At 43.7% G+C, this 15258-nt stretch overlaps 1 protein-coding gene across 8 annotated transcripts in view; it reads left to right on the top strand.

The window, feature by feature from the left end:
- Positions 1–15258, top strand: part of NSD2 (nuclear receptor binding SET domain protein 2) — a 101402-nt gene that overhangs the window by 26876 nt on the left and 59268 nt on the right. For all 8 annotated transcript variants that reach the window (XM_088021258.1, XM_088021257.1, XM_088021256.1 and 5 more), the window contains one exon: positions 13339–13963. In XM_088021258.1, coding sequence (XP_087877384.1) covers positions 13427–13963 — 537 coding nt within the window. In that variant the 5' untranslated portion in view covers positions 13339–13426. The remainder of the gene's footprint in view (positions 1–13338; positions 13964–15258) is intronic.

Genomic DNA, 15258 nt, shown 5'->3' with positions numbered 1-15258 from the left:
TCTTATGGAGTCATGGAGTGGCTGGTGCCCTCAACCCCTGTATTATAGCAAACTCTACTGAGTTTCATTGTTCTTCACATAGAGTTCTTTGATAGAAGGATGGAGGTCTTGTCATCATTCAGTGAAGGCAGGACCAAAATATATTCCAGGTAGGTGAGTGCGACATGTTGGAAGACAAGGGAACATGGAGGGAGGTGCGTATGTCTGTGCAAATCTTATTTATAGACTTGGGTTTTCCAGTTAAGTCTCTCTTCTGCCCCTAGAGAAGTGACTCAAGAGCTTGGTCCCTCTCCTGGCTTGGCCCTGGGGAATGTCCTGAGGCCTCATTGCTGTCGCAGCATTCATGTCTCTCCACGGTGGCTCTCTGCTCAGTTAGATTCACAGAATGAACAGAGCAGGCTGCGGCCGCACATTCAAGCAACTGGGCGTGGGGCCTGGGTACGCCTCAGGCAGTTGGTGCCCCAGGGAAATGAGCTTTGGGGATTGCTCAGCTCTGGTTTAGGAAGGACCTTCTTCCTGCCATCTTATGCCCTTCCACCCCAACTTTCTCCTTCCTCTTTTGCCTAACATCCTTTATCTGTGTTGTGAAACCTCTCTCCCCTCTCGACTATTAGCTCCACAAGAGTAAGGAATGTGCTTTATTTGCTGCTCTGTTTCCAGATGCTGGAGCAGGCCTGGTGTCCAGTAAATAGTTTTGAATGGTGATTGTTGTTTTCTGCATAACCTTCCCCTTTCTTCTTAGAGCAGTGCCCCTTCCTTCACGCTGGCGACCCCTCCTCTATTCCATGTGGCCTTGAAGGGGCTACTGAGCCTTCCCAGCTATCCAGTGTATCAGGTCATGTTAAATGTATTCTGTGAAACGTAAGCAGTTAATTCCATAATTCTTGAGAGCTTATTGGAAACGGCAGCGATATGATGCTTAGCTCTCCACTTGGAAAGCCACCGATAGCTCTCAGCTGCTCATTTTTGTTTTAACCTCCATGTTTTCGTTTTTCATTCTGTTTTAGTGTTTTCTTTCCTTCTTACAGTGATCACATGCTACATTTGTTATTGAAAGACATTTTGACAGGGAAAATGTTTTCAAACAAGAGAACTGAAGCTCTTAGCCTCCCTCTCACCGCAGCGTGCCTCTGAGGCGGCTTTGGTTCCTCCCATGAGCCCCCCACGCTGGCACCTCCAACTTGCGTTCCTCTATTGCCTTTGTCCCCATGGATTTACACTGTTTTTGTAATTCCTTTACTGTCCTTTTAATTGGGGTTTCTGGAAGGAGTGTAGATAAATGTGAGAAAGGGAGCCTCACATTCTTTTTAAATATAAAAATTTTTAGAATTACCACTCTCTCCTTACTTTTTGCATCCTGTTCTGGGTTTATGTTCTTGCTACTGTGCCTTTTAGCATTTCTTTTGTGAAAGGGATATGTATATCAAAGTCCCTTAGTCTCTGTGTGTCTGAAAATATATTTGGCCCCACGTTTGAATGATAATTTCAATGGGAAATTATTTTCCATTAACACATTAAAGAGACCCCACCATCTGCACCTGTCTGTTGAGCCCGGACAGGGATCTGTGCTGTTTCTCTTCTCATGCTCAAGTCTGGCAGTTAGCTTATTCTTTATGGGTTTTAAGATTTTCTTCTTACCCTTCATGTTCTGTAGTTTCAGTATGACCTATCTAAATATTGATTTTTTTTTTCCATTTATCTTGGAACCCTGCTCTTTTAAACTGAATACATGATTTCCTTTCATCTCTGGAAAAATTTCCATCATCATCCCTTTGAAATTGCCTTTTAGTCTCTCCTAGAAGTCCACTGGAACGTAAGCTCCCCGAGGACAGAGCATCAGTGCTTTTTTTGCTGGCAACATATACATAACATAAAATTTACTATTTTAACCATTTTTAGGTGTGCAGTTCAGTGTATTAAGTACATTCACACTGTCGTGTAAGCATTTCCACCATCCATCATCTTCCCGAACGGAAATTCTGTCCTCATTAAACACTAACTCCCCACTCCTCCTCCCAGTCTCTTGAAACCACCATTCTGCTTTTTGTCTCTATGAACTCGGTGACTCTAGGTACTTCATAGGGGTGGAATCATACAGTATTTGTCCTTTTGTAACTGGCTTCTTTTACCTAGCATAATGTTTTCAAGGTCCATCCGTGTTGTAGCAATTTATTACTATTCCTAGTTGTAGGAATTTATTACTCTTTAAGGCTGAATAATTTCTTTTGTATGTATAGACCACATTTTGTTTGTCCATTCCTCTGTTGATGGACACTTGATTTGCTTCCATCTTTTGGGTATTATGAATAACGCTGCTGTGATTGTTGGAGTACAAACACCTGTTTGAATCTCTGCTTTAAATTCTTTTGAATGGGCAGAATTTATGTTTTTGGAGCAGTTTTAGCTTTACAGCAAGATTGAGAGGAAGGTACAGAGATTTCCTGTATATCCTCTGCCCCCACACATGCATGGCATCCCCTGTGTTCACCATTCTCCCCCAGAGTGGTACCCTTGTACAGCTGATGAACCCGCACTGACACGGCATAATCCCCGAAGTTCATAGTTTACATCAGGGTTCACTCTTGTACATTCTGGGGTTTGGGGCAAGTGTATAATGACAGGTGTCCACCATTGTGGTATCACACAGAGTAGTTTCCCTGCTGTGAAGATCCTCTGTGCTCTGCCTTTTCATCCCTCTCTCCTTCTAGCGACTACTGATCTTTTTACTGTTTCTGTGGTTTTGCCTTTTCCAGAATGTCCTATAGTTGGAATCATACAGTGTATAGTCTTTTTTTTTTTCACTAAGTAATATGCATTTAAGGTTCTTCCATATCTTTTCATGGCTTGATAGCTCATTTCTTTTTTTAAGATTTTATTTATTTGAGAGAGAGAGAGAGCACAAGCAGGGGGAGTGGCAGAGGGAGAAGCAGACTCTCCGCGGAGCAGGGAGCCCGATGCGGGACTCGATCCCAGGACCCTGGGATCATGACCTGAGCCGAAGGCAGATGCCCAACCAATTGAGCCACCCAGGCGCCCCGATAGCTCATTGCAGTATATCTGTTCATTTACTGAAGGACATCTTTGTTGCTTCCAAGTTTTGGCAATTATGAATAAAAGCTGGTATAAACATCCATGTGCAGATTTTTATGTGGATGTAAGTTTTTAACTTCTTTGGGTAAATACCAAGGAATGGGATTGTTAGATCTTATGGTGAGAGTATGTTTAGTTTTGTAAGAAACCACCAAATTATCTTCCAAGGTGGCTGAACCATTTTGCATTCCTACCAGCAGTGAATGAGAGTTCTTCTTGCTCCACATCCTCACCAGCATTTGGTGTTGTCAGTGTTCTGGATTTTGGCCATTCTGATAGGTGTGGAGTTATATCTCATTTTAATTTGCATTGTCCTGATGACCTGTGATATGGCACATATTATTATATGCTTATTTGGCATCTGTATTTCTTCTTTGATGTCAGGATCTTTGGCCCATGTTTTCGTTGGGTGGTTTATTATTGATGAGGGTTTTTTTATTTTTATTATTTTATTATTTTTTTAAAAGATTTTTATTTATTTATTTAACAGAGATAGAGAGCACAAGTAGGCAGAGCGGCAGACGGAGAGGGAGAAGCAGACTCTCCGCCGAGCAGGGAGCCCGATGCGGGGCTCGATCCCAGGACCCTGGGATCCTGACCTGAGCCAAAGGCAGCCGCTTAACCGACTGAGCCACTCAGGCGCCCCGATTAGGTTTTTTTTTTGAAGATTTTATTTATTTATTTGAGAAGAGAGAGCATGAACAGAGAGGGGGAGAAGCAGACTCCCCACTGAGTAGGGAGCCCAATGCGGGCTCAGTCCCAGGACCCCAAGATCACGACCTGAGCCTAAGGTAGATGCTCAACCGACTGAGCCACATAGGCGCCCCTTATTGTTGAGTTTTAAGAGTTCTTTTTATATTTTGGATAACAGTCTTTTATCAGATGTGTCACTTGCAAACCTTTTCTCTCGGTCTGTGGTTTGTCTTCACATTCTCTTTACATTGTTGTTCACAGAAGATAATTTTTTTTTAAATGAGGTACAGCTTATCAATTATCTCTTTCATGGATTGTGCCGTTAGTGTTATATATAAAAGGTCACTGCCAAACTCAAGGTCATCGAGGTTTTCTCCTGCATTATCTTCTAGAAGTTTGATAGTTTTTTTAATTTCACATTTAGATCTACGATCCATTTTGGGTTAATTTCTGTGAAGGTTAAAAGGTCTGCATCTAGATTCACTTTTTTTTTTTTTTTTTAAGATTTTATTTATTTGTCAGAGGGGGAGAGAGAGAGAGCACGCACAAGCAGGGTGAGTGGCAGGCAGATGGAGAAGCAGGCTCCCCGCTGAGCAAGGAGTCCGATGCGGGACTCGATCCCAGGACCCTGAGATCATGACCTAAGCAGAAATCAAGAGTCGGATGCCCAACCAACTGAGCCACCCAGGTGCCCCTAGATTCATTTTTTTTCCCATGTGGATGTCCTGTTATTCCAGCCCCATTTGTAGAAAAGGCTGTCTTTGCTTCAGTGTATTGTCTTCCCTCTTTTGTCAAAGACTGGTTGACTAGGTTGACTATATTTATGAGGGTCTATTTCTGGTCTGTCTATTCTGTTGAACATTTTTCTATTGTTTTGGCAATATGACACTGCCTTCATTAGAGTGCCTTCTTCATAGTAAGCCTAGAAGTCAGGTAGTATCAGTTCTTCAACTTTGTTCTTCTCCTTCAGTATTGTGTTGGCTATTCTGAGTCTTTTGCTTCCCCATATAAACTTTAGAATCGGTTTGTCCATATCCACAAAATAACTAACTGGGATTTTGAGTGGGATTGCATTTAGCCTATAGATCGAGTTGGGAAGAATTGACATCTTGCTAATATTGAGGCACCCTATTCATGAACGTGGAATATCTTTCCATTTATGTAGTTCTTCTTTGATTTTATTCATCAGAGTTTTGTAGTTTTTCTTCTGTAGGTCTTGTACATATTTTGTTAGATTTATTCCTAAGTATTTAATTTTTTGGAGTGCTAATGTGAATGGTGGTTTTAATTCCAAAGTCTACTTGTTTATTGCTGGTACGTAGGGGAAGTGCTTGACTTTTGTATATTAATGTGGTATCCTGTAACCTTGCTATGAACACTTATTAGTTCCGGGAACTTTTTTGATTCTTTTAGATTTTCTGCATAGATGATCATGTCATCTGTGAACAAAAGTTTTATATCTTCCTTCCCACTCTGTATACTTGTATTTCCTATTGTCTTTTTGCACTAGCTAGGATGGCAGAATGTTTTTAATCCTCTTTTGTTCAACGCTATAACCCCAGCACCTAAGATTTCAGTGTCTGGCACATCATAGGCACTCTATAAATTTTTGAAAGAATGAAACATGCATGTTACATCTCTTAATCCCTCTTACGTATTTTTCATCTCTTTATCAACCATATGCCTTGGTGATTTGTTCAGATTTATCTTCTAATTTATTAACTTATGTTTAGTTGTGGTTAGTCTGCTATATTCAACTCAACTCTTTTAATTTCATTGCCTATTTTTCTTTTCCAAACCTGTAAATTATGAGAAGGATAATTTCCTTTTCTTATTCTGTGGAAGACCTTCCATATTACCTTATGCCTAGCTCCTCGGGTATTCCTCTATATTGGTGATGGCTTTGTGTGCTCTGTAATCTCTGTCTTACAGATCACCTCAGCAGGGAGGTCTTCCAGGCATGCTCTGGGTTGTAGAAGCTCCCCCTGAGCAGTTTGCAGCTTGCCTTTGCAGGACCCTACCAGCATCATTCATTCTAGACCGATTTTCACATAAATTTCTTGGCTCAGGATTTGAGGCATCACAGCCTCTGAGGCAGATTTCTCAAGAGTGATTCTGTGTCCCCAGTCTTCTGTGGTGGGTATTTGCTGAGGGCTCTGGCCTGGGCTTGCTGTTGGCTCAGACGGGTGATGGCCCTGTGACCGTAGACACTCTGGGTGATACCTGCTCTTCCTCCTCAGCGTTTAGAACTATCCTATGAAGCCGGTCGGTCCTCTGTCCCCAGAACGTGGAAGATGGATGAGAGGGTGTTGTCATTGCACAGTTGATAAGCATTAGAGCCCAGATTCCCGCTGAGGCAGTAGCCTCTACACTGTGCCCCAAGCCACTCTAGTGGGCTGCCCTCCACACCCTTCTTATCTGCTATAGGCTCTGTGTGGGGTGCCAGGAGGCCCGAGCCCTTGCTTTGCGCCTCAGCTCTATATTCCACCTGCCAAGCCCAGCTCTGGAATTGTGGAGTTCTGCCCCAGCAACCTCTGCCCTATGAGGCTGATTGCTATTTCCTTTTCATTTCCGGGCCTGGAGAATTGCTTTGAATTAGGTGGTATAGCTAACTTTTTTCTTTAAAAAAACATTTGACCACCTTCATCAGAAATCTCCTGTAATGTGTTAACGTGGTGATGTAACATTAATAGAGGTCCTGATACTGAATCATAATTTTTGGGTAAATCCTTTTTGGTGTCTTATTTTAGTAAAGTAACGACTGGGTTTGATTTACTTCTGTTTTGTAATACACAGTATTTTTTTGATGCTCTTGTTCCATAGCTCTTTTTGGCACTCGTTTTTCTGGTTTTGGTATAAGAGTTATACCAGCCTTCTGTAATGTTTTGGGAAACTTTTCATTGTTTTTTATGTCTTGGAGTAATTTAAAGTTTTTGTTTGTTTGTTTTTTATTTAAGTAATCTCTATATCCTGTGTGGGACTTGAATGCACGACCCCTAGATCAAGAGTCACATGCTTCTCCCAACTGAGCCAGCCAGGTGCCCCAGTGTTCTGGAGTAATTTAAACAATAGGAATGATATATTTGTGTGATGTATAATATACAGCAGTTGAAAAGACAGCTTGACTTGTATATATCAACATGAGGAAGTAAAGATACATTGATTGATCAAATTGCAGAGCAAAGGTATAATATGATAGCATTTATAGAAACACAAATCCCGTGAAACAATTCTCTGTTAATGCATATATGCCATAGACTGGAGGGATGCATAGTGAATTTGTGATGGGGATTGTCTCTGAGGGAGCGTGAATGGAACTTATACTTGGAGAACAGGCAGACTTCATCTTTGTTTTATTTGTTCACTCCTCAAACCCAGCCCCGTGGGAGGCAGTACCTGGGGCTAGACTGCTGCTGCCCGTCTGCCTTCCAACTCTATGGCTTGGGTGTCATAGTCCCTGCACCTGTGAAATGGGATACTGACGCCTGCCTCACAGTGTTGTGAGAACACAGAACCCCGGCACACTGCTGAGGGCATTTTGTTGGTGGTAGGCAGTCTGATTAGAGGAGCCTGCTTTCCCACTCCCGGAAGCCCACGAGGGGCAACATGCATTTCCTTTTCTAGTTCTCAGGTATGGAGGAGCACCACACAGTAAGCATTAAATACTTAATCTGTAGTTGCTATTATCTGGAGTTCTTACCCGCTCCGCCCCATAGAAAACAGATTTGAAGCAAATGTGGCAAAATGCTAACATACAGTCATTTTGGAGTGATGGGCTTTATCCTGTTGTGCTTTGTACTTTTCTCCTTTTAAAAACTTACCTCCCCTCTGCAGCATAAGAATGGTTGCTAAGAGTAGCCAGTGAAATTCTCTGGGCTTTTCTTCTGTGGTCATTGGGCTTGGTTAGGTTTTGTGTTTTTCTTGAAATGCTAGACAAAGTGAAAGATTTTCTAATTTATCGGTATAACTTTGGTATCAACAAAACTCTTAGAAATATAAAACTAAGTGGTCAGTGACTTGCACTGCTATGGAGGAAGTAAAGGCCAGTCCTGCCTGGAGAGCCCCATGCCTTAAAGAGTTCTCACAGGTAGAATCCTGGGAAATAAGCAGCCCACAGATTAGTAGGAAAAAGTGATAAAACACACAAGCAAGCACCACAAATGAAAACAAACAAACAAAACCCAACAGTAAAAACAGACTTGTAAAGTCCACATATTTAAAACAATAATATTTAATATATTTAAGGATTTAAAAGAACTTGAAAATACCCATAGGAACAAACAATCTTTAAAGTGTGGTTCACACACAGGTTGTGATTCACATGAACCTAAGCTTGGGATCAAATCCTGGCCCCGTGACGTATAGCCTTGTGACCCTGGGTACATTCTAAGAGAAGCCAGAAATCTGAATTTTTGTGTAAAATATCCCAAACTTTAACTCTTGGCAGCTAAACTCTTATCCGTTGGCTCTGCTTCTTAGAATTATTTTCTTTTTTTCTTTTTTTTTTTTAAGATTTTTTTATTTATTCATTTGACAGAGAGAGAAAGCAGAAGCAGGCGGAGTAGCAGACAGAAACAGAGAAACAGGCTTCCCGCTGAGCGAGGAGCCCGACGTGGGGCTCGATCCCAGGACCCTGAGATCATGACCTGAGCCGAAGGCAGACGCTCAACCGACTGAGCCACCCAGGCGCCCCTAGAATTATTTTCTTAGTGGTTACTCTAACTAGGATTGCAGTTTGCCCACCTAACTCATCATGGTCTACTTAGAGTTAATATTATACTACTTCATTGAAAATTTAAGATTCTTGGGCACCTGGGTGGCTCAGTTGGTTGGGCAACTGCTTTGGGCTCAGGTCATGGTCCCAGGGTCCTGGGATCGAGTCCCACATTGGGCTCCCCCTGCTCTGTGGGGAGCCTGCTTCTCCCTCTCCCTCTGCCTGCCACTCCCCCTGCTTGTACTCTCTCTCTGTCAAATAAATAAATAAAATCTTAGGGAAAAAAAGAAAATTTAAGATTCTTTTTCTTTGCTTTTTTTTTTTTTTAAGATTTTTATTTATTTATTTATTTGACAGAGACATAGCAAGAGAGGGAACACAAGCAGGGGGAGCGGGAGAGGGAGAAGCAGGCTTCCCGCCGAGCAGGGAGCCTGATGCGGGGCTCGATCCCAGGACCCTGGGATCATGACCTGAGCCGAAGGCAGACGCCTAACAACTGAGCCACCCAGGCGCCCCAAGAATCAAATAAATAAAATCTTTTTCAAAAAATGTATTTTACGTTCATTCTTTTTTTTTTTTTTTTAAAGATTTTATTTATTTATGTGAGAGAAAGTGAGAGAGAGCATGAGCGGGGGGGAGAGGCAAAGAAAGAGGGAGAAGCAGACTCCCCGCTGAGCAGGGAGCCCAGTGCAGGACTCGATCCCAGGACCCCGGGATCATGACCCGAGCCGAAGGTAGATGTCCAACTGACTGAGCCGCCCATGTGCCATTTTGCCTTCATTCTTGAAGGGTATTTTTTCTGGATTTTAAGTTCGACATGGACAGGTTTTTTTTCCCTTCCGTTACTCAAAACATGTCATGTCATTGTCTTGTGGCCTCTGTTTTCTATGAGGAGTGATCATCCATATCATTGTTTTTATATGTAATAGGTCTTTTTTTCTTTTGACTGCTTTTAAGGTTTTCTTTTTACCTTTCTTTTTCAGCGTTTTGACTGAGGTGCACTTGGGTGTGGGTTCTTTTATATTCAGCATGCTGCATTTCTTGGATCTGTAAATTTATGTCTCACCAAATTTGGGAAATATTTCTAGCTCCTTTTTTCCCCATTCTTTCCCTTGTCTCCTTTTGGGTGGGAGTGGAAATCCAGACCTTTTGATATTGTTCTATAGATTGCTGAGGCTGGCTGGCTTTCTTTCTTTCTTTCATGATTTTTTCTGTTTTTTAGACAAGATAATTTTTACCAATCTATTTTCAAGTTTCCTGACTTATGTCTAATATGTTATCATGCCCATCCAAAGACTTTCTGATTTCAGGTAGAGTATTTTTCAGTTATAGAATTTCCATTTGGCTCTTTTTTTTTTTATAGTTTTGATTTCTTTGTTACTATTTCCAATTTATTTTATTATGAGCATATTTTTCTTTATGTTCTTGAGCATGGTTAAAATAGATGCTTTAAAATTCTTATCTGCTGAATTTTAATATTTGGGCCATCTCAGGGTTGCTTTATGTGGTTTGCTTCCCTGTTCATATGTTTAGTAAGTTTGGTTGAATCCTGGGTATTGTAATGATATGCTGTAGACACTCTGGAATCTGTTATGTTCCCCTTAAGGGTGGTCTTTTTTTTTTTTTTTAAATTCTGTTAAACTACACATAATATAAAATTTATCTTAAGTATTTTTAAGTGTGTGGTTCAGTGGTGTTAAGTACATTCACTTTGTTAGGCAGCCATCCCCACCATCTACCCCCAGAACTCCTTGTCTTGTGAATCTGAAACTCTTATTCCTATTAAACACTAACTGCCTATTCCTCCCCACCCTCCCACCGCGGCCCCTGGTTTCCACCATCTACTTTCTGACTCCTCTAGGGACCTCATGTAAGTGGGATCCTACAGTATTTGACCTTTGCTGACCGGCTTCTTCCGCTGAGCACAGTGTCCTCCAGGTTCATCCATGTGGTGGCAGGTGTCAGAGTCTCCTTCCTGTTTAAGGCTGAATGACATTCCATCCTGTGATGGATCACGTTTTGCTTCTCCATTCATTGGTTGATTGACACGTGGGTGCTTCCCTGTCTCAGCCGCTGTGAATAATGCTACAGTGAACATGGGTGTACAAACATCTCCTTGAGACCCTGCTTTCAGTTCTTTTAGGTACATACCCAGATGTGGAATTGCTGGGTCATATGGTCGTTCTATTTTTAATTTTGTGAGGGACTTTCATACTGTTTTCCACAGTGGCCGTACCATTTTGCACTCCCACCAACACTGCACAGGGTTCCAATTTCTCCACATCCTCACCAACACTTGTTATTTCATGTTTTTTTTTTGAGAGTAGCCATTCTGCTGGATGTGAGGTAGGATCTCATTGTGGTTTTGATCTTAGGTGTTTTGGTTTGTTTTTTTGTCCAGCAGCTGGAGTCTTGTTTCAGTTATTTTATAAACTGGGCTACTTGGACTCTGTCTGCCCTATACATTTGTGTCAGCCTGGAATTTGGGCATGGTTTATATGCAGAATTGGGGGCTCCTCTCCCATGGCTCTCTTCTGTTGAAAGTTTTACTTCTTTTTTTTTTATTGTTAAAGATTTTATTTGTTTACTTGAGATAGAAAGTGAGAGAGAGAGAGCATGAGCGGGGAATAGAAGGAGTGAGAAACGGGCTCCCAGCTGAGTAAGGAGCCTGACGTGGGGCTCCATCCCAGAACCCTGGGGTCATGACTGGAGCCGACTGAGCCGCCCAGGGGTCCCTAGAAGTTTTACTTCTTGTACAGCTACTCCCGTTGCCTCCAACTCCCCTTAAGCACAAAACTGAAAGCTAGGGTGTTCTCCCGGTACTGCTGCTCTCTTCAAGGAGCTGACTTCTGTTTGTTTTCTTCCTCCTCTTGGTCTCTCTGTCTTCAAGTAGTTTTCCAGTTAATCTGACGTGAGCTGGAATAATTTACCTTTGTTTTATTTTATTTTTTTATTTTATTTTATTTTATTTGACAGAGACACAGGGAGAGAGGGAACACAAGCAGGGGGAGAGGGGGTGGGAGAAGCAGGCTTCCCGTGGAGCAGGGAGCCCGACGCGGGGCTCGATCCCAGGACCCTGGGACCATGACCTGAGCCGAAGGCAGATGCTCAACGACTGAGCCACCCAGGCGCCCCTGGAATAATTTACCTTAAAAAAAAATATTGTGTGAGTGAAACCACGTGCTCTTCTACATATTCTGGTGCTAGAAGGCCGTTTAGTGCACGTGAAGCTAAACTGGAACTTAGGCTGTTGAGTTTGCTCTTTTTTCCTGTCTCTCCAATGAGGTCCATGTGGAAACGGCAGATGCCACAGTCAGTCCCTCATTGCTGCACTTGAGATTTCTCCACCTCAGCACTATGGGCGTTTTCAGCCAGATAATTCTTTGTTGTGGGGGCTGTCCTGTGTGTAGGATGGTATTGAACAGGCTTCTTGACCCTCCCCAGTAGATGTCAGTAGCAGCTCCCCAGTGGTGACAATCAAAAAATGTTTCCAGACAGTGCTGTGTCCCTGGGGAGCAAAATCTTCCTCAGCTGAGAACTGCTGCTGTACACGTGTGGGCCTCTCTGTACTGTCAGCTTCTCGCTGGTGTCCGATGGCTGCTGGGGCTGCCTTCTTGGAGGGGTCTCCTTGGTGGCCATCATAGTGCAGTCTGGGTGAATGTCTTCCCAGCTGGAATGGAATGGGTGTCTGCCTGTTCCTTGTTCCTAGCTGACCTTTGGGTTTTTGTGCCTTCACTGGGTGTCCCCAGGGGACTACAGCTATATGCAGTAAAGCCCCGGATCGTCCCCTGTAGCCTGAGGTCTTCCTAAAACTGCCCCCCCCTCTGCCCTTGGGCCTCAAGTGACCAGCAGGGCACATTGCAAGTCGTACATGTTAAGGCTCGGCAGTGTTGACCTTGCTAGTTAATCTTCAGGAGATAGCTAAATAAAATTTGCCATTACTACAGTGCTTCTTGTCTTAAGCATTTAATTTGGGCTGGGGCAAGGAGGGGGTGGATGACGGAGGTTAGCCTGAGCATGAACCAGAACTGATTCGGGTTGTTTTCTCACTTGTAACTCCCCCCACCATTAACCTGGAACTAATGGTGTGCTAGGCTTTGGGAGATCTGGTTTTCAACAGTGCTGATTAGTAACTTTGGGCATGTTGATGAACCTCTGCCTGGGAGTCCTCCTCAGCTGCAACCAGGGGAACTTTGGTTTTGAGCTCTTCCCTCTTGTCCTTTTTCAAAGGCCTGTCTTTGTGTTTTGTTTTGTTTTGTTTTTAAAGATTTCATTTATTTGAGAGAGTGAGTGAGCGAGAGAGAGAGAGAGAGAGAGAGAGAGGGAGAGAGAGAGCACAACCCAGGGGAGAGGGAGAAGCAGGCACCTGAGCAGGGAGCCTGAAGCAGGGCTTGACCCCAGGACCCCGGGACCATGACCTGAGCTGAAGGCAGACGCTTAACCGTCTGAGCCACCCAGGCGCCCCCAAAGGCCTGTCTTTGTATGAGCTGCCTCAGGCACATGTACTAATGGTGAACTCCCCATTTAACAGTGATTGAGCCGATTGAAGCAACTGTCCACAGCCACATTGCTGGTTAGTGGTGGTGGCACGATTCGTGTTTCCGTGCATGACTTTTGTGTCCCCTCCCCCCCTTAAAAATTGTCCCTTTCCTTTCCTTTCAACTTTATCATTTTGTCATTCTGTCTCATTTTTATGGCATTAGAACTCCCTCCTGTTTATGATGGAAGTATCATAAATGCCTCAAAACAAATAACCACACAAAGGTGTAGAGGTGTTGGCATACTTATGTTAGGTTTTAAGCATAATGTTTCTTTTTATTTTTGTTTTTCTAATACTGTAGTGTTCTAAGAACGGAAGCATCTGGGCTGAATGGAATTTAGCATCAAAAAAGTCCTCTTTCTGTTCAGAAAGTTGTAAAGTACATAAAAATGAAGCAGGCACCGGAAATCCTTGGCAATACAAATGGAAAGACTCAGAACTGTGAAGTGAATCGTGAATGTTCTGTATTCCTCAGCAAAGCCCACCTCTCTACCAGTCTGCAGGAGGGGGTCATGCAGAAATTTAATGGCCATGATGCCCTTCCCTTTATTCCATCTGAGAAGCTGAAAGACCTAACTTCCCGTGTATTTAATGGAGAACCTGGTGCTCATGATGCCAAATTACGTTTTGAGTCCCAGGAAGGGAAAGGACTTGGGACACCGCCTAACACCACCCCTATCAAAAATGGCTCTCCGGAAATTAAGCTGAAGATCACCAAAACATACATGAATGGGAAACCTCTCTTTGAATCTTCAATTTGTGGTGACAGTGCTGCTGCTGTGTCCCAGGCAGAAGAAAATGGACAAAAACCAGAAAATAAGGCAAGAAGGAGCAGGAAGAGAAGCATAAAATATGACTCCTTACTGGAGCAGGGTCTTGTTGAAGCAGCACTGGTGTCCAAGATCTCAAGTCCCTCAGATAAAAAGGTATCTGTGAGGAGCTGTGGCCAGGGTAGGGTTGAGTGCAGCAGCTAGTTACCGTGAGCTAAGAGCCACGCGGGGGGCCTCCGCACGCGGGGGGCCTCCGCACGTGGGGTGGGGTGGAGGGGACGAGGGGCCGCCGTGCGTCTGTTTTCCAACTCTCCCTGTCTGCACTCGGCCAACCCTGGGCCCCGGGCTGTGTCTGGGGCCCAACTTCAGGAAACCCTGGCATTGCCTCCCCCAAGCCTCACGGCAGCCGGTTAAGCCAGTTGTGAGGCCTGGAGAGATTAACTAAGTGTTCAAGATTAAAATGGCTAAAGAGAGGTAAGACCAGTTTCTAAACCCCCGTCTGGCCAGTTCCAGAGCCCTTGAACTTTAGGCTGTGCTGTTTTCATGGATCTTCTCTCCAGAGACATTCTTTGGCCTAATCATGGAGGTGTGTTGGGATCTAGCATGGGGCTTCTTCAATTTATACCATCTGAGGAGTGGGGAGCAGAGCTGTGTTGTGCAAGTGCTCCTGTCCTTCCACATGGCTCACTGTCCACTTGTCTCCTCTACCAGGTGGTCCAGCAGATGGTCTGCTTCCTTGATGGCTGGGGCTGTGTCTTACACTTTCACATTCTTGGTTCCTAGTGCAGAGCCCAGCACTTGAACACATCTGAGCAAGTGTTCACTCATCTAACACTGGGTGGAAACCTCTAACTTATAATGAAGGAATGTAGTGGTTTATGTCCCTGTGTCTTTTTTTTTTTAAGATTTTATTTATTTATTTGACAGAGAGAGAGACAGAGAGAGAGGGAACACAAGCAGGGGGAGCGGGAGAGGGAGAAGCAGGCTTCCTGCCGAGTAGGGAACCTGATGCGGGCCTCGATCCCAGGATCCTGGGATCGTGACCTGAGCCGAAGGCAGATGCTTAACAACTGAGCCACCCAGGTGCCCCAATGTCCCTGTGTCTTAAAGTGGCATTCAGGATGGCCCACTACTTAAATGAGTATTAGCCATAGAAAAGAGCCAGGGAGCTTTGGCCTTGGCAGAAGGAGGTAGGGAGGGTGCCAGGGGCTGACAGTGGTATATGTAGTCTGTATGAACAGAATCTGGAAGGTGCCTGGTGCCCATTGGTATTTACTTGAAGCTCCAGGCTCACTTGCAGGGGTAGGCAAAGGGAACCTGAAACCAGTTTGGGTTGGAATATTTAATCATCACCAAAGTTGGAATATTTAGTTTAAAATTACTGTTGAGGAATTTTATTTACAGTTTCCACAGATAAGAGGGGAAATGGCCAGTTTCCTTGAAATCGTTAA

Source organism: Eumetopias jubatus, unplaced genomic scaffold (assembly GCF_037043125.1).
Source record: "Eumetopias jubatus isolate StellerSeaLion01/CBP00866 unplaced genomic scaffold, mEumJub1_p1.0 scaffold_2, whole genome shotgun sequence".
In the NCBI taxonomy this organism is placed as follows: domain Eukaryota; kingdom Metazoa; phylum Chordata; class Mammalia; order Carnivora; family Otariidae; genus Eumetopias; species Eumetopias jubatus.
The sequence above is the reverse complement of the archived record's forward strand: the minus strand, read 5'-3'. Positions and strand labels throughout refer to the sequence as shown.